General features: G+C 43.3%; 1 protein-coding gene and 1 pseudogene across 1 annotated transcript; both read right to left on the reverse strand.

Moving 5' to 3' along the window:
* Positions 1 to 25,703, reverse strand: LOC129701244 (hippocampus abundant transcript 1 protein). Its single transcript, XM_055642378.1, has 12 exons — positions 25,546 to 25,703; positions 24,695 to 24,790; positions 20,628 to 20,690; positions 18,909 to 19,036; positions 16,425 to 16,539; positions 15,280 to 15,498; positions 11,605 to 11,718; positions 8,987 to 9,058; positions 8,427 to 8,539; positions 6,832 to 6,929; positions 2,465 to 2,628; positions 1 to 1,419 (listed from the first exon to the last, which is right to left on the reverse strand). The coding sequence occupies exons 1-12, from the start codon at positions 25,627 to 25,629 to the stop codon at positions 1,213 to 1,215; spliced, it is 1,473 nt and encodes a 490-aa protein (XP_055498353.1). The 5' UTR covers positions 25,630 to 25,703; the 3' UTR covers positions 1 to 1,212.
* Positions 12,267 to 14,238, reverse strand: LOC129701245 (U5 small nuclear ribonucleoprotein 40 kDa protein-like; annotated as a pseudogene).
* Positions 25,704 to 26,087: the final 384 nt, after the last annotated feature.

Here is a 26,087-nt window from a genome sequence, read left to right on the forward strand (position 1 = left end):
TGTTTTCAGAAATTATTTTTGATGTATTGCTTCATTTAAAACATCGAACAATGTATTTTATTCAAAGAACAGGCAATGTAGCAAATTTGACATAGTGATTAATTCTATTTACCACAAAATGGATCATATTGCTAAAAAGGCCACTATAATGGAACAGTAATATACAAAATATAATTCTCAAGGCTGCAGGTCTGAAGGTTATGTTTTGTACCTGTTTGGAGTCAAATAGCACTCATTACAACAGCAATAAAAGCACAGAAAATAAAGGCAGGGAAACTGTGGCATTAAAAATATTAATTTAAATGGCAAAATCTGTCACATTAACAATACCCCAAGTAAACACACAAGCATTTAAGGCAAACTGTCTTTTAAGATAGCTTGCTGAAGCAAACTGAAGCGCACATTTCACTCAGTCCACAATGCAGGGAGTTCCAGCACTAATTCCAGGCTGAAAGATTCTCATGAACGTGATACTGATATGTAGCTGAATTAATTAGTTAAACTAAACGTTAATTTAAAAGTCTGCTAGATGTGAAATTTTCTGGGTATGTACAGGAATAAAAACGGATAAGACAGCAGGCAGTGCATTAATTTCCAAATAGCATGCTGCCTTGAATACTTGCAGATACATTGTCACAACCAGATTTTACTTTGTATTCAAGTGCTTCTACAACATTTAAGGCTCAAATATCTAACCACTCTTGCGCCCAAATTAAAATGAAGTACAAATTCATCCTGGATCAGTCTCATTGCGACATAAGCGTTAAGGTTAGATCCAAATCCAGCAGAGCACCTGAAGCGTTGGGGTATACGCTGACTACAATTTTAAGTCCAACGCAGTCATTAATATTCATCACATTTTGAAATAATACAGACCCACACTAACACATTGTGTTTAATGATTTTCTTTCACATGGCACAATTTACACTTCAGCCATGTCACGGGGAACTGGAGCAGCATCAGGTCAATATCCCCCAATAAAAGAAGCCTCCCAGGAAAATATGTCACCTGGCGGCTTTTAAAATATAACTGCATTCCTACAACACACTTGTCGTCTTGAAGGGATCAATACAATCCTGAGTTGCAATGCCCTAAAAAACTGTATTCAGAAAATACTGCATTGTTTCAGGTCCACAATAGTTTCTTAAAATATGTACTCAGTATATTTTCAGTGTTCATCTGAAGTAGCTAGGTATTGCAATAAACTAATGTCATACACTAGTATCCTGAAGTAGAGGTTCTTTAGCTTCAGAAGGGAGTTGTGGATTGTGTGCATGGCCATGGCTACCAGCATGTTTCTTCCAGCTGCTGGATCTTGCAGACACGTTTCTGTGCTCTGGGATGAAGAAGGCAACAAGTAAAGCCAGCAATACTGAGCATGCTCCAAATAAGAACGGTGGTCCAGGAATTATTGTATTCTGTTTAAAACAAAAATACTTTAGAATAGAAATTTCTATCAAAATCAATATAAACATCTCTACATAAATGCTACACAAACTATTGCAATGTTTTGTTTCCGTCCAACACTCAGGGAACATCTCGTGCAAACTTAACAAGGATAAAATCTAATTTTTCCGCAATTCTGCTTAGTGCACAACCTCATCATCAAATAACAAAATAGCGGCAGTTTCCCATTTTTCAGTTCTTAAAACATGTGATTGGTGTTCATGCAACAGCATGCAGAATTCATACCTACAGCAAAGCATAAAGGGAGGAGGGGGCAAAATAATCAAATTCCCTTTCATTTTCTTTTCTCATTCACCCAGTTTACCTTCTCACCAGATTGTCAAAGACTCAAAATCAATTTCATGGGCCCTCTTCAAATATTTGGCTCTCCTAACCTAAACTAGGCAACACAAAACCTCTGTAATATTCTAATTATTTAAAAAATATATAGAGGTAGCAGTCAGAAAACAACAATTAGGTAAGTACAGAAGTTGGATGTCTTCAGGAACCCAGTCATTAATGCTGAGTTCAAAAACTTTAAACATGAATTTGCCTACAGATTATCACTTTGCAACTGGAAATAATCAAGAAATACATGGCTTTCATTAACTGCAGACAAGAAGAGGATACTTCCATCAGCTGATCTTTGATACAGAATATAGAATGATTTGGCTTGTGGGAAAATGGGAGCCCCCTGTTTTGGGTAAGTAAACTTATCAGCAGCGGCGGGGAGAGTGAGATTGCCCATTCATTCTCAAGATGCTGCCAGTCCCGCTGAGTTACTCCAGCATTTTGTGTCTACCTTTGAGGTCTAAAAGAATATGTATCTCCTAACACAAAACATATTCCCCACAGTATATTAAAATAGTATTTGTGCATTGACTGTTTTATATAAAAATGACAATGGCTGACTGTAAACCATTAATAGATTATTAATCAAGGAAATCAAAGAGTGCAGATGATCATTATGTACATTAGCAATATAGATATTTGTCAAGTACATAATTGATACCTTACCTGCTGAGAATGAATTTCAGTTTTCTTATGGTCAGGTGAACCAGCGTCATTATCCAGTGATTCGTCTAGTTCAACGTGAAAAATATAGAATATAAATCCATAAAGTGCAGGCCCTAGGCCATTACACAAACCTCGAATCCCTGTGATCATTCCTTGAACGACTCCTGTAAACAATTGCAATGAAGGTGGATAAATCTCCGAGGTCAGATCAGACACATCTGAGGACGTGGGAAGCTAGAGAAGAAATTACAGGCTGAGATATATGAATCATCATTAGGTATGTTGCCAGAAAACAGGCTAATGCGCTTCAATTTAAGAAGGGTTGCAAGGAAAAGCCGAGAAACTATAGACCATAGGACCTAACGTCTGTGGTGGGCACATTACTGGAGGGTATTCTGAGGGATAAGATGCATTTGGATAGACGGGCTAATTAGGGAGAGTCGCCGCAGTTTTGTACGTGGGAGTTCGTGTCTCACAAATCTGAGTTTTTTGAATAGGTAACTAAAAAGGTTGATGAGGGCAAAGCCATAGACGTCGTCTATATTGACTTTAGCAAGACATTTGTTATGATTACGCATGGTAGGCTGCTCTGGAAGATTAGATAGCATGATATCCAGAGAGAGTTAGTCAACAGGATAGAAAATTGGCCAATGGAAAGAATCAGAAGATGATGGTGGAATATTATTTTTCAGGCTGGAGGCCTGTGACTAACGGTGTACCTCGGGGATCAATGCTGGGCTCATTGCTGTTCATGGTTTATGTCAACGGTTTGGATGAGAATGTACAAGGCATGATTAGTAAGTTTGCAGATGACATTTATGTGGGTGGCATCGTACCTAGTGAAGGTTATCAAAAATGCAGCAGGATCTTGATCAGTTGGCAGGTGGCTGAGGAAAGGTTAATGGAGCTTAATACAGATAAGCGCAAGGTGGTGTATTTTGGGAAGTCAAACCAGGGCAGGACCTTTATAGTGAATGGCAGGGCTCCGAGTAGAGTTGTAGTGCATACGGGTATAGGAGTAAAGGTACATAGTTCCTTGAAGGGGCATCACAGGTAGATAGGGTGGTCAAGAACGAGTTCAGCACATTTGTCTTCATCAGTCAGAGTATTGTTTAGTTTATTGTCACGTGTGCCGAGGCACAGAAAAAGCTTTTGTTGTGTGCTAATCAGTCAGCGGAAAGACTATACATGATTATAATCAAGCCATCCACAGTGTACAGATACATGATAAGGGGAATAACATTTAGTGCAAGATAAAGTCCAGTAAAGTCCACTTAAAGATAGCCCGAGGGTCTCCAATGAGGTAGATAGTAGCTAAGGACCACTCTCTAGTTGGTCATAGGATGGTTCAGTATTGAGTATAGAAGTTGGGAAGTTATGTTAGGGACATCTATTACAAACCCACCGACTCCCACAAATATCTCGACTACACTTGCTTCCTACAAGAACTTACTCCCAATTCCTCCGTCTACGCCGCATCTGCGCTGAAGATGACGTGTTCCATACCAGGACAACCGAGATGTCCTCATTCTTTAGGGATCAGATGTTCTCCTCTCCCATCATAGATGAGGCCCTCACATGTGTATCCTCTGTACCACGCAGCTCCGCCCTTGTTCCCCCTCAACCTAGTTGCATCAAGGACAAAGTCCTTACCTTTCACCCGATCAGCTGTCGCATACCACACATAATCCTCCGACATTTTCCTCCACCTCCAACGGGATCCCACCGCTAGACACATCTTCCCATCTCCACCCCTTTCCGCCTTCTGCAGAGACCATTCGCTCCGCAACTCTCTGGTGAACTTGTCCCTTCCCACCCACTCCCCAGGTACCTTTCCCTGCAACCGCAGAAGACGCAATGCCTGTCCCTATAACTCCTCCCTCGACTCTGTCCAGGGAACCCGACAGTCCTTTCAGGTTAGGCAGAGGTTCACTTGCACCTCCTCCAACCTCATCTACTTCTTCTTCTTCTTCTTGCTTATGGCGTGCACAGCCTAAAGTTGTAGGACAACTTGTTCTATTTGACCTCATCCACTGTATCCATTGTTCAAGATGTGGATTCTTATACATTAGCGAGAAAAAATGTAGACTGGGCGATCGTTTCAATAAACATCTTCGCTCAGTCCACCTGGACCTACCTGCTCTCCCGGTTGCCAATCACTTTAATTCCCCTTCCCACACTGACCTTTCTGTCCTCTGCCTCCTCTATTGTCAGTGAGGCTAAACCCAAATGGAGGAACACCTCATATTTCGCTAACTTCAAGTAACCCCTGCATACCCTCTCTCTCCACCCAAGTCGCAACAGCTTCTCGTTCTCACCTAGCAAACAGTTAACAGTGGCCCGTTTCCTTTATCATCATTACTTTTTTGCATATCTTCCATTCATTTGTTCCATATCTCTCTACATCACTGTCTATATCTCCTGTTTCCCTTTCCCCCGACTCCATTCTGAAGAAGGGTCTTGACCCGAAACGTCACCAATTCCTTCTCTCCAGGGATGCTGCCTGTCCCACTGAGTTACTCCAGCATTTTGTGTCTATCTTCAGTTTAAACCAGCATCTGCAGTTCCTTCCAGCAGGTTATACACAGTTGTACAAGACGTTGATGAGGCCACATTTGGAGTTATAGCAAATATGTTGTAAATCTAGAAAGGGTGGCAGGGAAGAGTTACGAGGATGTTGCCGGGACTGAAGGCCAGAGCTATAGGGAGAGGTTGAGCAGGCTAGGACTTCATTCCTTGAAGTGCAAGGGGGTAAGAGATGATCTTATATATAATATTATGATGGGATTAGATAGGTGACTACATAGAGCCTTTACCCAGAATAGTGGAATCAAGAACCAGAGCCCATTGATGTAATGTGAGGGTGTAAAGATTTAGTAAGAACCCAAGGAGCAACTTTTTTTTTTAAACACAAAGTGTGGCAGATATATGGAACAACTTTTTTCAGCGTGGGCAAGATAGACCTATGAACCTGGTTCCACATATGACTGTTTTCACTTTATGACTTTATGACTCTATAACTCTGAGTCAGGGTTCAAATTTGGTCGCTCAAAAGGAGATCTTGGTTTTAATTACATTTGACCAATTCCTACAACAGGAATCAATTACGCCTCAGCATTATTATTTTATAGCCAAGCTGTTCTCTGGAAGTGGATGAATACAAATATTTGAAATCCAATACATGCATTAATTGGAAATCATTAAAATACAATTCAGCACAAAGTGCTGGAGTGCTGAAACTCACTGGGCCGGTCAGCATTTTTGGAGGGAATGAGAAAGTGATGTTTCAGGTCGGGACCCTTGCTTTCCTTTTAAATGGTAAAATTAATAGTTTTAAGAAAAAGGCAGGTAACAAAATGGGTTCAAGTGAAAACAGCCTTTTCCAACCAAACTAAGGATCTGATAAAATATTCCTGATTTTTGCATGGCTTTTGAAACCAATTCAACAGTAAAGTTCTTGTTAAAAAGATTTTAGTTTTGCTTCTTCTTGGCATTGTGACAATCTATTGCTCAAGGTGTTTCAGTTTAAATGCGTTTTTCTTTATCTTCTCTTGATAGGAGCAGTTTGCATCAGCTATAAATTTTATCAAGCTATTTATAAAGCATTTACAATTCAGAATGTCAGCTTGTGTGCACAAAAAATACAATTTGAGTTTACAAGGGGAATTGATCTGATGAAGGGTATCGACCATCAGCATTGGCTGCCTTTCCTTATGGATGTTACCTTTTTTGTTTGGCAATTCCTTTTGATTGGATATATAACTGCACTTTCTAGGTTGATTTGAGAATAACGTTCATTTTCTCTAAACCAGAAAATGCGGAAGAAACAGGCAACTGTTTCAATGTAAAAAGTGGTCAAAATTTCATGCAAGTTAAATAATTATCATCGACTTGGGCACAAAATAAATAACTGGTCGTTACATGCATCTTTTGAGAATGACTGCATATTGTGAATTGGTAGCAAAATAAGATTCCTGTCACTGTGGCACCTACAAACTGCTGGGACAAAGTGAGGAAGCAGGAAGTCCTCTGACAAAAAGTATTTGGAAACAGAAACTGCAGAAAATTTGAAATTAAAAATAAGAGAAAATGGAAAATACTTGGTTGGCCAGGCAACATTTGAAGAGAAACAATCAATGCTTAAGGTTCATGCAAACACATTAGAACAGTTCCCAAAGGCAAACTCAATTTTAGATTTTTGTGCACTTTGAAAACTGGCATTCTAAATTTCAAAACATCTTATGAATGCTAGATGAATGGACTGTATAAGTTACTCAAGGAAAGATTCTTTAAAAACCTATATTAAAGTGAAACATCTAACACAAAGATTACCACAGTGTCTATTCCTACAGACAAAGAATCTTTACCTTGTTGATCTGACTCAGCATTCCGTGAAACCAATGCACTCACTGCTGGAAAAGTGATGCTGGACATTGCTGCCACTGCTCCTGCTGCCCACATCATCCTACAGTCAACACACAATGATGTTATACAGTTAAGCTCTGTAATAATAAATGAAAATGGATAAAAGAATACAGAAAAATAAATAGCATATGGGATTAGGACCATTCCTAATGGAGGATAAACATGGGCCTGATTAAAAATTCAATTTTTACGCTATACATTTTCTTTTGTTAAAAAATATACAATCCATTTCCAAGCAATTGTACAGTACAACATCTTACCATCTTAAACAATGTGTATTTTATGTTTATTTCCTCAGGACCAGACTGACTAAAAATGACAACGAAGTCTGAACAATGGTACAGGACATGGCAGAAAGAAAATACAATTTGCATTGGCACAAGTGAAAATAAATTACATATAAAAAAACGTTTGAAGCTCCAATAATCAATAAACAACCAATTTCCTTTGTGCAAAGTGTGCCTTGAGCCATTGAAATATTTTCCCCATGATGCCCATTGTCTAGTTTTATCAGAGCTCCTTGATGTCCCACACTGCCATATGCCACTTTATTGTCAAACATACTGTAGTCACTCTAACCCTACCTTTGGACCACGGTTGAACTGAGATCTAGAGCCAAGTGGTTCTGGTGAAACTCAAACATTGGTGTACAAGTAAATGGTGAGACGGGACTGCAGGATAGAATTATCACATTGCTGATCACCGAGAAAAGGTTAGGCAATAATTAACTGGTTTGCTGTCATTTTTATTAACACAATAGGGTTTTTCGGAGCCCCGCGCGATGTCGGGACCAGCTCCGCACAATTCCATACGGCGCCGGCGATCGAAGTGGGACCGGCCCCGCGAGGCCGTATGGCTCAAGCGACCACATTAGGTCGCGCTTGCCGCATGCAGTCGCATGCTCGTGGGACAGGCCCTTAACTTTCCACAATATTTAATTAAGGTACTGGAATTGCTTGGATAGAAGCAGTGAGCACGTTGGGGGTATTGCCTGGGCCCAGAGCCTTTGTCAATGCCAGTGCTCTCAGCCCTTTCTTGAATTAATGCGGAGTGAATTGAATTGACTTCTGTAGCTTCTGTGATGGTAGGAAACTCAGAATGAAGCCAAGATAGATCATCCACTGGACACTTCTGCCAAAGTATGGCTGCGAATGGTTCTGCAATGTCTGGCAATCACACACTGAGCCTGCCTTTACTGAAGGATAGGAATAAACTTGGCACTAATTGTCCTATCAGCTGTTTTTATCTACTACCACAGTAGTCACTGTGATGTAGTCACAGTATTGCAGAGTTTTGCTCTGATCCATTGGTGGAATTGTTTAATCCTTGACTATTGCATTTTTGTTTAGCACGTATGTAAACCAATGTTGTAGCTTAAACAGGTTGGCATGTAATTTTTTAGATATACTTGTGCTTTTCCCAACTGCAACATATTTCAAATTACAATTGTGATGCGAGAATAATGAGATATTCCAAACACTATTGAGAATCTTTTTAAATGTAACATTTTGGAAGAGAAAAGATTCAATTTACGTACCATGGTTCCGAGCCAAAGCCATACCAAGCCAACTGCAACATCTGGAATACTAACCCAAGCAGAATAGTGTTTTTGTTTCCAATAGATCTCATCAGCAAACTCAGAACTGCTGTCTGAAAAAAGTCAACAGTTTCAGCAAATGTTATTTCTTGAGTGCTCATAATATAAGAAATACAATTCAGAAGAAAGCATTGAAGGAAAATATTGAGAACTTCAGATTTCTAGGAATAAATATCATCACCAATTTGTCCTAGACCAAACACATTGAACCTGTGGCCCAAGAAAGCACACTAACATCTCCACTTCCTCAGGAGGATGATAAAGTTCGGCATGTCTCCAAATTCTACAATTGCACCATAGAAAGCATTCAATCAGAATGTATCGCAACTTTTTTGGAATGCACAAAGATGACTTTAAATCATGGGAGCCATGGCGTGCGCACATACTTTGCTTAATGTTATCTTCTTTTCATTGATATGGAGGCAAATTATATCAATTCTCGTAAGAAATTCTTAAAAGAGAGTAAGGGATGGGGAAAAAATTCTTAATTGGACACTCACTTGTGCGATAATGGAAAGGATTCCAAGGACAGCTATAAACACAGTGACATTTTCTGCTGAAAATCGCATGACCTAACAGAACAAGAAAATATTAATGTACTATTGAAATAAACACTATACGTTTCAATTTGATAACATTAAATGCTATTTTATTGTTTCATACAACTAAAAATGTTTAATATATCTTACAATTGAATAAAATCATTAATTAGTGGAATTGTGCAAAATGACCAAACATAAATAGATCTGATAACAAACTGAATGCAACAGACCAACAACAACCACCAACACTATGTGAAGATTACTCAAGTTTTATTTTAAAAGCAAGACATCGTGAATGCTGGAAATGTTTTAATAACATCTGTGGAGAGAAAGGGTTAGTGTTTAAAGTTGATGAACAAAGTTATGTAAAGACTCAATGTACAATACAGAGAAGGACAGAAACATTGGAACTAACAAAGAATATCCGAGGGCATATCACAGGAAAGATTAATTGACATAGGACATAACAGGGTGAGGGTTAATGAGGATGGTAAAGATAACTAAATGGTTTAGGCAGCATCTCTGGAGAAAAGGAATAGGTGACATTTCAGATAGAGACCCTTCTTCAGACTGAGAGTCAGGGGAGAGGGAAACGAGAAATATGAAAAGGTACATAGCAAAAATGAATGAAAAATATGCAAAAGGACAAATCAAAGCCAATAACGATGATCAAGCAAAAGTAGAGCTCACAATGGTCCATTGTCAGCTGTGGAGAAGAGATACAATCAGGGAAACTCAGCAGGATGACAGTGAAACTAGTACGATGACTAGGGTGGGAGAGAGACAGAGCGAGAGGGGATGCAAGGGTTACTTGATGGTAGAGAAATCAATATTCATACCGCTGGGTTACAAGCTGCCAAAACAAAATAGAAGGTGCTGTTCCTCCAATTTGCGTTTGGCCTCACTCTGACTTTGGAGGCGGCCCAGAACAGAAAGGTCAGCATGGAAATGGGAAGGTGAGTTAAAGTGGTTGGCAACCGGGAGATTGTGTAGACCAAGGAGGACTGAGCGAGGGTGCTTAGCGAAACGATCGCCCAATCAGCGCATGGTCCCACTGATATATAGGAGCCCACACCTAGAACAGCGGATGAGGTTGGAGGTGCAAGTGAACCTCTGCCTCACCTGAAAGGACTGTTGGGGTCCCTGGACAGAGTCGAGGAAGGAGGTATAGGGACAGGTGTTGCAGGGGAAAGTGCCTGGGGAGGTGGTGGTTTGGGTGGGAAGGGATTAGTTAACCCGGAGTTGCGGAGGGAACAGTCTCTGCAGAAAGGGGTGGAAATGGGAAGATATGACTAGTGGTGGGATCCCGTTGGAGGTAGTGAAAATGTTGGAGGATTATGTGCCATATGCGACGGCTGATGAGGTGAAAGGCGAGGACTAGGGGTCTCTGTCGCTAGAATTGTGAAATAAAGATTGAAACAACTCATTATCTGAAATTGAAGAAGACTATAAGGTGCCACACTGGAGGGAAAAGTGATGATCCTTCAACCTATGTTGAACTTCATTGCAAAAAAGATTAAAGACAGGGCTCAGTGTTGGATTGGGTTGCCAAATTAAGATGACAAGAGAAGTATTTTTGTCCAAATTTTGTCCCCGTGGCCTGCGTGCAGAGTAGTGTTAATGTGCAGGGATCGCTGGTCAATGCGGACTCAGTGGGCCGAAGGGCCTGTTTCCCCCACTATATCTCTAAACTTGGGACTGAACAGAAATGCTCCACAAAGTAGTCATCCAATGTGTCTGTGTGCTTTTCTGCAAGGGGGACACTCAAAAGCGATCAGTGAACGCGTCATGCTGCATTCTAGTTCATTGTAAAATACAATATGTTACATGCAACAAATGGCATTTAAGGAATCAATTGTTTTAAAAACTTAGCAGCAAGTTAGTACTTTGGTTAGGCCGCATTTGCCGTTCTGATCACTTCATTAGAGGAAGGATGTGGAGGCTGTGAAGAGGGTGCAGAAGAGGTTTACCGGAATGCTGCCTGGATTTGGAGGATATTAGTTGTAAGGAGAGGTTGGACTAACTTGGATTGTTTTCTCTGGAATGTCATATGCTAAGGGGAGACCTGATGGTAGTATATAAAATTATGAGAGGCATAGATTGGATAGACAGAATTTTCCCTCAGGGTAGACATATCAAAGACTATGGGAATATTGAATGGAGATGTTCGGGGTAATTTTTGTTTTCCAGGGCGATAGGTGCTTGGGACGCACTATCAGGGTTGGTGGTAGAAGCAGGTACTATAGTATCATTTAAGAAGCTTTTGAATAGGCACATGGATATGCAGGAAATGGAGGGATGTGGATCACGCGTGGGCAGAGATTAATTTAACTTTGCATCATGTTCAGCATGGACATTGTGGGCCACAGAGCCTGTTCCTGTGTTCTAAATTGTCTATATGACCAATTTGTTGGGAGTGAATTAGTTCTTTCTCATTGTATTGCAAGGTCCCAATGGACAGGAATTTGTGAAATACATAACAATGTTCAGAATAGCTTTAAAACATTATTATTAATGATCAGCAATTATTTCTGGAGTGTCTGCAGGCTACAATATTTCCAAAATATTATTCATACCTGTCTGAGGTAAAGAAAAAAACTGGAATACTGCCCCGCTTCTGGCAGATAGGAGAGGAAAACTGTAATGCAGATAAGAAGAACTGTTGAATCTTGGCCGACCTTCTTGAGCGACTAGTGTAAAAAAAAAAAATCACAGGCATTAGCTTCACCTTCACTGCAAAGCAGTTTTTTTAAAAATATGGGGGGGGGGGGTGTGGAGAGGGGGTGGGAGGGGAGGAGTGGGGGAGGAGGAGAGGGGGGGAGAGGGGGAGGGGGGGGGGAGGGGGGGAGGGGGGAGTGGGAGGGGGGCGGGGGAGGGGGGGGGAGGAGGAGGGGGGGAGAGCGACGGAAGAGAGGGGGGGAGGGGAGGGAGAGGGGGAGGGGGGGGAGGGGGGGGGGGGGGAAGAGGAGGAGGGGGGGAAGGGGAGGGGGGGGGGCCCCCCCCTCCAGCCCCCCTTCCTCTCTGCCCCCCTTCCTCACTGCCCCCCCCTACCCTTCTAGGGAGTGATGAATATTGGGACCTATGGGTGAGCGGTGGAGTATTGAGTTCAGGAACCAGCCCTCCCCTGTAACGCTGCCCACCCCGGCGCAGCGCTACAGGTTCTAAATAGAGCGCTACCGGCCGCAGCGCTATAGGCTTTAAATATAGAGCTACTGGCCACAGCACCATGGGGTCTAAATATAGAGCTACTGGCCACAGCACCATGGGCTTTAAATATAGCGCTACCGGCCGCTGCGCTATGGGCTTTAAATATAGCGCTAACGGCAGCAGCTCTATGGGTTCTAAATATAGCTCTACTGGCCACAGCACCATGGGCTTTAAATATAGCGCTACCGGCCGCAGCGTTATTGGTTCCAAATATAGCGCTACCGGCCCCAGCACTATGGATTTAAATATAGTGCTAACGGCCGCAGCTCTATGGGCTTTAAACATAGCGCGATGGCCACAGCACTATGGGCCACAGACTGTTTGGGAAAAAATCCCCTAAAACATTCCACCCCTCAAACAGTTACCCTCACATCCGGCCCGCTAGGCGGTATCTCATTGTATTCAGCTCACAGGGTGTAGTAAAGTCCACCCGGTCGTGATGCCAATCCGCACATACAACATCGTAATATTATGACCAACAAGATTGTTCCAATGTTCAGTCCCCAGTGCACCACTGTTGTCCACCAGCCTCCAAACATCCCGAAAGGCCACCATCCTCCCGAGGGATTGTAGTCGTGGTACTGTTCTCCGTCCCTTCGAATCTTCTCTATGGCTTCCTGGATGTGGTCAGCGAGGTTGGTGATGTTCTCTTTTACCCCACTCAGGGTCAAACCAGTCACCGAGTCTGTATGACCACGCATGGTACAAATTAACTTGTTTTGTCGGAGGTCTCAAACCTTAATGCCGTCATCAATACCACCAGAGATAATCTGATCGCTTATGTCATTAAACGTTGCTGCCAGTACTTGGTACGTGTTTTGAAACTTATGGATTACAGCCTTCTTCTGAATGTCCCATAGGTTCACTGTTTCTTAGTCGCTTCCTATACAGATTAACTGTGGTCCTCGTCGGGCTGGATAATATGCATTCACATTGTGTGACCTTTAAGCCTCTTGATCCTTTCACCCGTTTCACTGCCCCACACTGCTATAGTTTTGTCCCTTAATGCTGTAAAAAGCATGTTGCCATCTGTGTTATAATGTAATTCCACCACTGCTCCACTGTGACCTTCCAATGTAGCATAATTATCGCAGTCGCCATATACATTCCAAAACAATACGAGTCGATCAAATCCTGCAGATGTCAGTGTTGATCCATTCAAGTGAAATTTACAACAATAAACTTCTCTCTCGTGACCCATTAAAAGCATTAGAGGAGCTTGAAGACTCGAGCTTCTTGGCCCCATCTGCCCCACGGCCTGTTGCAGGCTCCCCTGCACCAAGGGCAGCAGCTCATTGCGAGGGCGCTTGGCCTGCACCAGCACCATCTCGTTTGCAATTTCTTTTTACCAAGCATTTTTTATTCTATTTGTCAGATCTTGCTGACTACGCCAATTGTTTCAAGGGGACAGGTTCAAGGATCTGACTAGCAGAACAGAAAAAGGCTCACTCGCCTTTTTCTCACTCAGTTTTATTGGCAAGAGAGAACGGAGGCAGAGAGGTGTGCTGTTGTGAAATGGACTCCGTACATACCAAGACAAGTATTGCTTTTGTTCTAGAACACATTTTCCATGTCCTATGTTCTAGAACAAAAATAATACTTGTCTTGGTATGTACGGGGTCCGTTTTACAACCTGCCTCCATCCTCAGCGCAGATTGCGAATCAGCCTGTTGGTGAACTCCTCTCGTACATGAACACATCAGATTTATTGGCAAGAGAGAGAACAAAAATAATACTTGTCTTGGTATGCGCAGGGTCCGATTTATAGCAGCACACCTCTCTCTCTCCCTCTCTCTCAGCCTCCGCCCGCGGCGCTGATCGCGACAGCACATCAGTGAACCCCTCTCGTACATGAACTAACTTATGGCTTACTGGCGCCTGCCTTTACACAGGTAAGAAATCAGCTGTTGATATAACCGCCGGTAGGTCGTGGCAAGTAGCGCTGGTTCAAAATTGAAACTATAACCAATGGCAAGGGACTGCATCCCAGCCAGCCTCCCCCCCCCCCCCCCCCCCCCCCCCCCCCCCCACCCCCCCCAAAACTGTTGTCACCGTAAAGTGTCGTCAACCGCAATAGACTGGCGTGGAAAGCAATATACAGCGCTACAGACTTGGTACGTAAAGGTACCAAGCTGTCGGCTTAGTGTGTGGGAATTTAAACAAAGTACTGCCGGCTGTACAAATGTAGTGCTACCAGCAATAGCACTATGGGCTTTAAATATAGCACTATGGGTTTTAAACATAGCGCTATGGGTCACAGACTATTCGAGCAAAATTCTCATTTAACAGCATGTCCGTGAGGATTCTCTCATACCTCTACAGATGCACTATAGAAAGTATTTTGACGGACGGATCTGGTATGGCAACTGCTTTGCACATGACCAATTGAATCTGCAGAGAAAGATAAGCACAGCCAAGTCTATTGCAGGCTCATCATTTCCTTACATCCAGTCCATCTTCATAGGGTGCTGCATCAGGAATGCTCCACGTATCATCAAGGATGCCACGCCATTCCCTTGTCTCTCTTCTACATTTTGGGAGAAGATGCAGGAGCTCGAAAACCAGGATATCACAACTTAAAAAAGCTTCTTCGCCACTGATATCAGACTCCTGAATCAATCACCTCTTCAACACCCCCTTCCCAGAGATTCTACTACATACTTACTCTTAATTTAACCTCATTTGGTTATTCCATTAATGTACCTTAATATTCTTTAGCCCTATTTAGATTTTGCATTACAATCTCGCAGGTCAACATGGAATTACATTGCTCCCTGGTGTGAATGACAGTAAACTATTTTAATCATTTATCAAATTAATACATTTTGATTGGATGTTCATCACTCGAGTCAGAATAGTATAAAAATATACAAATGATTCAATATGCAAATTGAAGTGGTTGAAAGTTGAATTTCAAACGGGATGAAATCAGAGAACCTATTAAGATTTTAAATTTGGGCAAGTTAAACTCTCAACATAAATGGTTTTTTCAAAATGTCTTTTGCAATTCTAACACCTGATACGAAGCATACTGTCCCACTTACCGCAAATGGATCAGCTTGCTCCCAGGAGATCGGTGCTCCCCAAGATGAAGGGCGCATTTTTTCAGGTAGAGATTCTGGCACCGCCACCAATATGAAGCAAATATCCAGCAAAGCAATTGCTGTGGCAAGAATAACCACTAGATTGTCCCCATAAATTCCACCAAGATATGCACCAATGGCTGGACTAGTAACCAAGCTTGCAGCAAATGTGGCTGAAACCTGGAAATAATAAAGATTAGAATATTTTGTGCAATTTAAAACACTAATTTATCTCAAGAGTAAGATGGCATGTTTGAGATCAAGTGAGCCATTCACCAATCTGGGGCTTTAAAAATCGTTAGTCTGATCATACAGTAATTCCAAGATCATTTGCATTATCTTTAATGAGTTATTCTGGATAACTAAAAAGGCACCGTTAATATTCATTTTTTGAAAACATTTCAAAGATTAAAATAAACAGGTTGCTAAACTTATGAACTATCTGAACCAGCATGACAGTGAGAATGGAAAGTGGAAGAGATTAAAGGAATAGACTATGGGAGTGGCAGAGATGCCATCAAAAGAGAAACTCTTCCTCCGATTAGATAAGGATGAACAGAATTAAACAAGAGAGCCCCAGAGTTAGACCATGTAACAATTTGATCAAAACAAAAGAGACTGCAGCATCTCTGGTCAACATGACAGATGACGTGTTCAAGAAGGAACTGCAGATGCTGGAAGATCGAAGGTACACAAAAATGCTGGAGAAACTCAGCGGGTGCAGCAGCATCTATGGAGCGAAGGAAATAGGCGACGTTTCGGGCCGAAACCCTTCTTCAGACTGACAGATGACGTTTCAGGTTGAGATCTGAATCGTTACCTGTATATGTTCTCCAGAAATGCTATCTGAACTGTTGAGTTACTCCAGCTTTGTGTCCATCTTTGGTATACACCAGCATCTGCAGTGTCTTTCTACACAATTTATAGCTATGGCCTGTGCTGCGCAATGAACAATTCAACTGGAAACATGGTGCCACATTATTGGAAGTCATTACCGAACATCTAATATTCTAAATAGAATTTTCCATTTTCTACCTAATATTAATCAATTTTCCTCTCGGTGTCATGAATTAAATTAGTTCTGCATAATAATTCATTTTATTTACCAGTCCATAGGCCATACTTCTTTCATGTTCCTGTGTTATGTCTGCCACATATGCAAATACCACAGAGAAGGTTACAGCAAATACTCCAGATACAGAGATAACTGCAAAATACCACCTAAGGAAATAAATACAATTAGACATAATAATTTCCCCCAAAATAATAAGAAATATTATTCACTGGCATGATTACTAATGTATAGAAAGTATAGTACAAATGGATGCGAGAGGGAAGACTAAAATTATTTCTGAAAAGGTGATTGGAGAGATACTTGGAAAGGACCTAGCAAATGGCAGTAGGATTAAAGTAGATTGCATGCGAGTCATACAGCATGGAAACAGGCCCTTCACCCCAACCTACTCATGTTGACCAAGATGTCCCATCTACACTAGTCCCAACTGCCTGTGTTTGACCCATATCCCACTAAACATTTCCTATCAAAATACTTGTCCAAATGTCTTTTAAATGCACCAGCCTCAACTACCTCCTCTGGAAGCTCGTTCCATATACCACCTCCCTCTGCAAGAAAAAGTTGTCCCTCAGGTTTCTATTAAATCTTCCATCCCTCACCTTAAACCTATGTCCTCTGGTTCTTGATTCCACAACTCGGGGCAAAAGGCTCTGTGCATATACCCTCTAGCTTTGCTGCTCAAGTCCTGGCAACATCCTTGTAAATCTTCACTGCATTCTTTCCAGATTAACAACATCTTTCCCATAGGAGGACCAAAACTGAGCACAATACTCCAAATGTGGCCTTCCCACTGTCTTGTACAACTGTAACATAACGTCCCAACTGTTATACTCAGTACCCTCACTGATGAAGGCCAATGCATCAGAAGGCTTTTCGACCACTCTCTCTACTTCCGGAAGCAGTTTCAAGGAACTATGTACCTGCACTCCTCAATTCCTCTGCAGCACTCTCAACTGGCTATGAAATCTAGCACTATCTAAATTGTCTAAACAGTCTAAACTACCTACCTAAAGGGAATTTAGGATTACCTTTGCCGGACAGGCTGCTGTAGCTTCTTATCACCATCTTGAACAATTGGGGTTGAGAAATAAATACCGAACTTCTGTTTCTAAAGCTCCTGCACACTCAACTGTAGTCATTTATCTTTGCTAAATAAAATTGGATCCCTTCATTTGTTTAGACGAGGTGTCTGGTGAACGAATGGGTCCATGAGATAATTTCTTAAAATCATAAAATTTAGCACTGGAAAAGAAAAGGAAGCCTTTCAGCCTCTGAGATCCTGTCGTTCACTGGCAGGTCCTGCCCTGGCATGACCTCCCAAAAAGCCACACCTCTCATTTACCTGCATTAAACTTCATTAACCATTCCTCAGCCCACTTGACCAACTGATTAAGATCCTGCTGCAATTTTTGATAACCATTTTCATTATCTGCAGCACCGTCCACATTAGCATCATCTGCAAATGTAGCAATTATGCCTTGTACATTCTCATCCAAATCGTTGAAATAAACCAAAAAAACAAACATTGGCCCAACACCAATCTCTGAGGCACACCACAAATCAAAGGCCTCCTGTCCAAATTACAATCTTCCACTATCACCATCTGCCTCCTTCCACCAAGTCAATTTTCTATCCAGTCAGCTTGCTCTCTCTTTGGATCCCAAGTGATTGAACCTTCCAGAGTAGCCTATCATGCAGAATCTTATCAATGATAGAGAAGGCACTGGCTCTCATAGGCTGAAACGCTTCCTTTCCATTTCCGGTGCTAAATTTTATGATTTTAAGAAATTATGTAATGGATCCATTCATTTCACTAGACATAGATTGTTCCCGATGTTAGGGAAGTCCAGGACAAGGGGTCACAGCTTAAGGATAAGGGGGAAATCCTTTAAAACCGAGATGAGAAGAACCTTTTTTCACACAGAGAGTGGTGAATCTCTGGAACTCTCTGCCACTGAGGGTAGTTGAGGCCAGTTCATTGGCTATATTTAAGAGGGAGTTAGATGTGGCCCTTGTGGCTAAGGGGATCAGGGGGTATGGAGAGAAGGCAGGTACGGGATACCGAGTTGGATGATCAGCCATGATCATATTGAATGGCGGTGCAGGCTCGAAAGGCCGAAAGGCCTACTCCTGCACCTAATTTCTATGTTTCTATCCCTTCTAAATAAATGAAGGGATCCAATTTTATTCAGCAGAGCTGAATTACTACAGTTGATTGTGCAGGAGCTTTCGAAACAGTAGTTCAGTATTTATTTCTCAACCCCAATTGTTCAAGATGGTGATAAGAAGCTACAGCAGCCGGTCTGGTAACACTAATCCTAAATTCCCTTTAGGTAGGTAGTTTAGACTGTTTAGATAATAGTTTAGACATTTTAGACAATGATAGATTTGACAGTCAGTTGAGAGTGCTGTTTATTGTGAACTTACAGGTACTTCTCATCCCATGGACGTTTTGTCTTTGCCCTTCAAGCAGGTTAAGTTTGCAACGTCAGCCTTTTACTTTCACCATACTTACCATGGACTAATTTTCATTAAAGGAATAGGAGCACAAGTGAAAAAGACGGTCAGCAACAGAAAAGATTTTCGACCCCAAACATCTGAAAGTGCACCTATCAAGGGTGCACTCAAAAACGACAGTAATCCCTGTAGAAAACAAACATAGACCTTTGTATCAATATGTTTTATTTTCTTTACATGGAAAATTAAAGAAATTACATTTGACCCCACCTTCGGGAACTGTACTGGAAAAGCTTTTCCCATTTAGTTTAGAGATAGTGTGGAAATAGGTCCTTCGGTCCACCAATTCCACCCCGACCATCGATCACCACTACACTAGCTCCATGTTATCCCACTTTTCACACCCTACACACTAGGGCTATTTAACAGAAGTAATTTAACCTACAAACCTGCATGTCTTTTGAATGAAAACTAGAGAAAACCTACGCGGTCACAGGGAGAAATACAAATTGCGCACAGGCAGCACCCGTGATCGATCAAATCCGGGTGTCTGGCACTGTAAGGCAGAAGATCAACCCTGCACCACTGTGCCGTATTCATGAAGTTATTGCAACAACAAATAATTCCAACCAACAATAACAAGTAAACTATATTTAAAGTTGCTACTTTGGTATAACCAAAAGATGAAAAGTAATTATTTACCACAACTCATTCCCCAGTTTATGAATGCCTGACTTATGTAGAGTCCAAACAAGCAATTGGGAGACCAGCAGGACAGATTTGCCAGCTGCTGCGGGCGACTGTTCTTGAAACCAGCTGACATTTTGCGCATGTTAACCAAAAAAAACATTTTGGTTTTCATGCGCGTCCATTTTACTATCTAGAGACACGCTGTCTGGGCCAACAGTAGTGTCCTTGTTGAAACCACCAATTGCATTTAAAAGCTAAACACAAAGAGCTGGAGTCATTCGGCAGGTCAGATTGCATTTGTGGAGCAAATGGATAGGCAACGATTGTGGCAGAACCCTTATTCAGATTGATTATGGTAGGGTGGAGAAAGCTGGAAAAAAGATGGGGGCAGAACAAAGCCTGGCAAGTGGTAGTAGGATACAGGTGAAGGGGGGTTTGAAAGGCTCGAGTTGAAAAGGAGACAAAAGGGTGTCAGATAAGGATTGAAGAGGAATGAAATATAAAGCCAGAGGGAGGGATGTAAGTGCAAGGGGACAGGATAGTGGGAGAAATGATGGGTGCACATTGGGTGGGGCTCACAGGAAAGAAAGAGGAGGGGGTGGTTCTTTCTCAGAGTTGGAGAATTCAATGTACATAACATTGAGTTGTAAGTTACCCAAGGAGAGTTAAAATGGTTAGCAACCGGGAGATCCAGCAGAACTTCTCGGATCTTTTATAGCATTTAAAACCTCAGCTGCAGTAAAATCTTAAAAATATATAGTAGCCCCAGAATGGCTCATGTTGAATTTGTTAAAAACACCCCTATAACGAAGAATGACAAAACAAAATTTAAAATGTGTCTATGGGCTATTTATTCCCAACTGTACGGGCATTTTCAGCAACGTGGGAACTTGGTTCGTGGCCACATTAGTTTGGGTTACAAACAGTTCTCAGGAATAGAACTCTGTGTAACCCAGGGAAGACCTGTGTGCAGTTTCATTCTTGTAATCAAAAAAATCAAGAACGCAACTCTTACATTTGCAATTATTTTTGCCTAAAAGGAACAATTTACCAAATTCCTGACAAATTTACAAAAATACAGTCTTACCTTTACACCCTGGATTAAGCCATTCATCAAGAATGTATGCTTGGGAAATGTCTCATGCAAGACCTAGGGAATAGGATAAATCGAGATACCATCACAATGTTAGCTTATTAGTATAAAAAATAGATTGACAAGCAACCTGACCTGCTCATCACCTTTGCATAAAATTCAAATTTTTATCCAGTTATTATAATAACAAAGTGAAAAGAATGTGTAATAAATTCAGAAATCTGCAGTAGATTAATGTTAGACCCACAGGTTTTAAGTACCACTTTTTAAACACATGAGGACCTTTATTCCTTCACTTTCCTTACTGGCTGAGTACATAAATATGTGGCATAAAAGTCCTGAGTTCAGTCACTTGCCGGTGCTGAATTAACAAGCCTAACTACAAGAAGAGAGAAACAAGGGACTGCAGATGCTGGAATCTTGAGCATAACACAAAGTGCTGGAGTAACTCGACAGGTCAGGCAGCATCTCTGGAGGAGACGTTTTGGGCCAGAACTCTACTTCAGACCGGTTGTAATGGGGAGGAGAAAGCTGGAAAGGGAGTGGAAGTGATCGGGGCAACAGATGAAAGGGGTTTTGATTGGCAGATGGGTGGACAAAGCTGGCCAGGGTGACGGTGATCAGGATCAGTGACCCAGGTGGACATTCGGTGTGCCCAGCCTGTGGGCAGTCAGGGAGGTGGTGACCAGTGTGGTGGGCCCAGTCCGTGGGCAGTCAGGTGGTGGTGACCAGCATGGTGGCCCGGCCTGTGGGTAGTCAGGGAGGTGGTGATTGGTGTTGTCAGTGGGCATGGCTTGCAGGCACCCATTTAGGTAGTGACCAACATCGGTGACCCCATCCAGGGAGACAGTATGCATTGGTGCCGGTGGGCATGTCTTCTGACAGCAATGACGTTGCAGGAGTTGTGACGGTCAAATGCACTGTCCCATTCAGCACTGGGGGGGGTCTGGCTTGAGAGCAGTTAGGAACGTGGCTGGGTCGAGGAGTATCGGTGGGGGGGCCTGGTCTGGATAGGGCAAGTTGTGATCGATCCTTGGTGGGGGTCAGGTAAGTGATGAACTGTTGATTGAAGGTCCATGCCATGTCTGGGTGAGTTCGACCCAGAGCCGGAGGAGCAACTGAACAAGGGCCAGAAGGTACCATCACATGGCAGAGAGGGTAGAAGGCGGTAGAGAGGGAGACCTGTTGCGAGAGTGGTGGATGGAGTGCAGATACTTTAGATCATGGTTGAGCATGAACTGGGAGGCCTGGAAGCTGGAAGCCGGAAGCCAGGTGGCACAGGCAATACCGAGGAAGAATGTGGTTGTGGTATTGAATCTCGGTCAGAGCGTAGTCAAAGAGCAGGAGTTACAGAGGAGAGCAGTGAGAGAGGGTCCCGCAGAACTTCCATCGGAGAGAGAACTTCTTCAAATGGGCTTTCTTGAGGAGATTTCGCTGTGGAGCAGTAAAATGGACACAATCCCAAGCTTCACAATTCGCTACTTCTCGACCTTCGAGCTTCACAATTTGCAATTCTTTATCCCTTTGCCTCACACCTGTCCTTTCATCTCTGGTCTATGTGCAACAATCTGCCTGACAAAAAAAACTTGTCTGTGTTCACCTATGACTGGTCATGTTTTGTCCTGTCCCTCCTCTCTTCCAGTTTTATAAGGTCATAAGGAACAGGAGTAGAATTAAGGCCAATCGGCCCATGAAGCCTACACTGCCATTCAATCGTGGCTGATCTATCTCTCCCTCCTAATCCCATTCCCCTGCCTTCTCCCCTCTCCCCACCACAATGGGGACACAATGACTCTTTGGCCCCCACCACAATTATGTAAATTATGTTGTGTCTTGGGATTTGTTTGTCTGATGGCTGCAGAAATGACCATTAAATGAAAATCTTGTTAATCTGCAGAAACCATTTCGTTTGGACCTCAATCACCAATCCATGAATCTTTCTTGAATTAGTCAGAGAGGTCTGACCCCTGACCCGCTGACTGACCCGCTGACTTACTGCTACATTTTGTGTCTCTCTTTGGTAAACAAGCATCTGCAGTTCCTTTAACTACAACTTGCAAGAATTGCTGGGATGGTGAACAAAACAAAGTGCTGGAGTAACAGGGCAAGCAGGATTTCTGGAGGAAATTGGATAGATATTGTAAGGGGCAAAAAAACAGATATGTTTTTGGTCGAAACTTTTCCTTCAGGTTGGAAGGAAGCTTGAAAAGAGGTGGGCGGGGGAGGAGAGGAGGGGGCGGAGCAGACAAAGCTAGGGAATGTAGGGAGGGGAGAAATCGGTGCAAGTCCAGGTGAGTATAGCGTAGAGGGGTTGGGGGTGTGTTTGGTAGTTATCTAACATTGGAGAATACAAAGTTCATACCATTGGGTTGTAAGCTACCCAATGCTGTTTCTACAGTTTACCTGGTGAACATGGTATTCTGGATATGGCCTCCTGTACATCGGCGAGATCAAACAACCGTTGCGCCCGAACACACATTCAGGTGATCAACTCGGACCAAACCTGTGCTGCGCTTGGCAGGGATACCATCGCCTACGTGCAGGACTCAGATGGGTGGACACCTGCTTCGACCAGAAAGCCTTAGACAGGATATCGCACACATATATGATGGACGTGTTCTCCAAAATGGGCTTTGGGGAGGACTTCACATCTAGGAGATGTATCCAACTGCTCTACACTGATATCTGTAGGGCAGTCCAAATCAATGAGTGGGAAATGGATGGTTTCCCCGTCGGGTCTGGAGTCAGGAAGGGTTGCCCACTCGCTCTTCAATTGTTTGTGCACGGCATAGAACCCTAGTTGAATCCATCACGAAGGATGCGAGCATAAGCAGAGTGACATTACCAGGCAGAGGGAACATTCATGGATGATGTTGCCATCTTTTGCTTGGATTCACGGTCAGCCCACAGATTGATCAGCATCTGCGACCAATTGGCATTGGGAACCAGAGTCAATCGCAAGAAGAGCGAGGCTATGCCCTTTGGCAACTGGCCCGACCGATCTTCCGTCCCCATCACCATCAGGTCTGACTACCTGAAGGTGCTTAGGATTTGGTTCGGAGGGGCGAAATCACCAGGTATTGGCTGAACAAGCGGTGACCAAAGTCGGGTCAAAACTGGGATTGTTGAAACACTGTTCTCTCTCGATAACTGGAAAAAAAATCTGGTCATCAGATGTAATGGTGTTCTTGGGGCTGCTGTACTTGTGGCTCGTCCACCACTCATCTGCCTCGGTGGTCACCCGGGCCATCCTCCAGTTCTTCTGGGTAGCAAAGATGGAGTGGCTCCGACGGGTCATGATGAACAAGTCGGCAGACAATGGGGGCAAAGGCGTGCCCATCATCACTTTCATTCTGATGACCGTCTTCGTGTGTGGCTGCATCAAGCTGTGAGTAGAGCCAAGTTCATCCCAAACAGCTCCGTAACAAAGGACTCTCCGAATTACAGCTGTTGGAAGATCATTAACTTGGTATAAAACACTCTTTCCAAAACTGCCCGAAACTCGTCCTCCCAGCAGAGTGAGATATCTGTCAAGTAATGTTGCCGAATGGTCCATTCCAGACTGCAGGAGTACGTGCTGATGGACTTGCTGACTTGGTGCAGCCAACAAAGCTGATCCCATTTGCCTATGCTTGGCTGATATGTCTCTAAAACTTTGCTCTGCAAGTAACTGTGCTGATGTCTTTTAAATGTTGTACCTGCCTCAATCAGTCCCTCTGGCAACACGTTATATGTACGTACCACTTCGTATGAAAACGTTGCACCTCAAGTTCCTATTAAAAATTTCCTCTCTCACCTTAAGCAACTCCCACAAGTTGTTGATTTCTGTTCTCTGTGAAAAAGACCATGCATTCATTTTATATTGTATTTGCCCTTATGATTTGACACACACAGGCTGCCCAACCTATACCTATAACTCAGGCCCTCGAGTGTTGGCAATATGTTCATAAATCTTTTCTGCATCCTTTCCAGCTTAATATAATCTTTCCTATAGCAGATTACCTATACTCCCAGTATAGCCTCAATCATTTTACTTCTCACAAAATATAATTGAAACTTACCACTAATGTCGGTGCTGTCAGAAGACCCCAAGCAAAGAACTCCAGAAATATTACTATCACCGCATGGTATATACTTGGTGCACCTATTCCTTGAGGCTATGAAAAAACATACAAATCATGTAGCATGTTGAATTAATCAAATCACTTACAAATTTGGAACAAATAGTGTGGTGCCACGTATGAACAAGCACTCCAAAGTACAGTACCTAGATAATATTCATACCAATTTGAATACGATAGGTTTTCTTATCAAGACACAAAGGCATTCGTCGTGGCTTATCCCAATTCACACTGACTTTGATGCTGGCGGGGGAACTCTCGACAAGACAGGACCCGGGAACCGTGTATTAAAAGACGCTGCAGCAACGAGTCTTCAGATGGGCGCAGGTCTGGAGTTACTGGACCGCAAATTAATGGGACACTTAGTAATCGCCAGGCTCAGCGAGCGGCACAGCGGTAGAGTTGCTGCCTTCCAGCTGCAGTGACCCGGGTTCAATGCTGATTACGAGTGCTGTCAGTACGGACTTTGTCCGTTCTCCCTGTGACCGCGTGTGTTTTCCCCGGGTGCTCCGGGTTCCTCCCACACTCTGAAGAAAGGGACAGGGTTGTAGGCTAATTCGCTTCTGTATAATTGTAAAGTGCCCCTAATGTGTGTAGGGGTAGCGTTAGTGTGCGGGGATGGCTGGTGTGTGCGGACTCGGTGGGCCGTATGTAGGGCCTGTTTCCGCGCTGTATCTCTAAACTCAATAAAGTGTCCGCCGCTTCACACCAGCGGCCGGCGCTCAGGAGCGAGGAGCCCGACGGCCAAACTCTCCCCTAACCATCCATCCCCACGCAGCTGCGCCGCTCACCGTGCCGCCGTCCTTGATGATGATCTTCTTGGCCAGCTTGATGCTTCGGTGGAGCCGCTGCTTTTGCTTCTTACCGGGCATCATAGCGCCGCCGCCATGGTGACCGCGTCACTCACCCCGCAACCGCCCCGCGTCACTCGCCCCGCACGCAGCGTAAAACGTCACCGCGCAACCGCCTCGCGTCACTCGCCCCGCACGCAGCGTAAAACGTCACCGCGCAGCCGCCCCGCCCACTAGCCCAGCAGCACGTGACCGACCGCCCGTCATTCACGCCCGTCAGAGCAAAGATACTGGAGCAAGAGACAGACCCAAAGCGCTGGAGTAACCCAGCGGGTCAGGCAGCATCTCTGGAGAACATGCATAGTGCTGGTAGACAAAAAAGGTGGAGAAACTCAGCGGTTGAGGCAGCATCTATGGAGCGAAGGAATAGGAGACGTTTCGGGTCGAGACCCTTCTTCAGACTGATGGAGTAACTCAGTGGGTCAAGCAACATCTCTGGAAAACATGCATAGTGCTGGAGTAACCCAGTGGTAACCCAGTGA

This window comes from Leucoraja erinacea, chromosome 10 (assembly GCF_028641065.1).
Source record: "Leucoraja erinacea ecotype New England chromosome 10, Leri_hhj_1, whole genome shotgun sequence".
In the NCBI taxonomy this organism is placed as follows: domain Eukaryota; kingdom Metazoa; phylum Chordata; class Chondrichthyes; order Rajiformes; family Rajidae; genus Leucoraja; species Leucoraja erinaceus.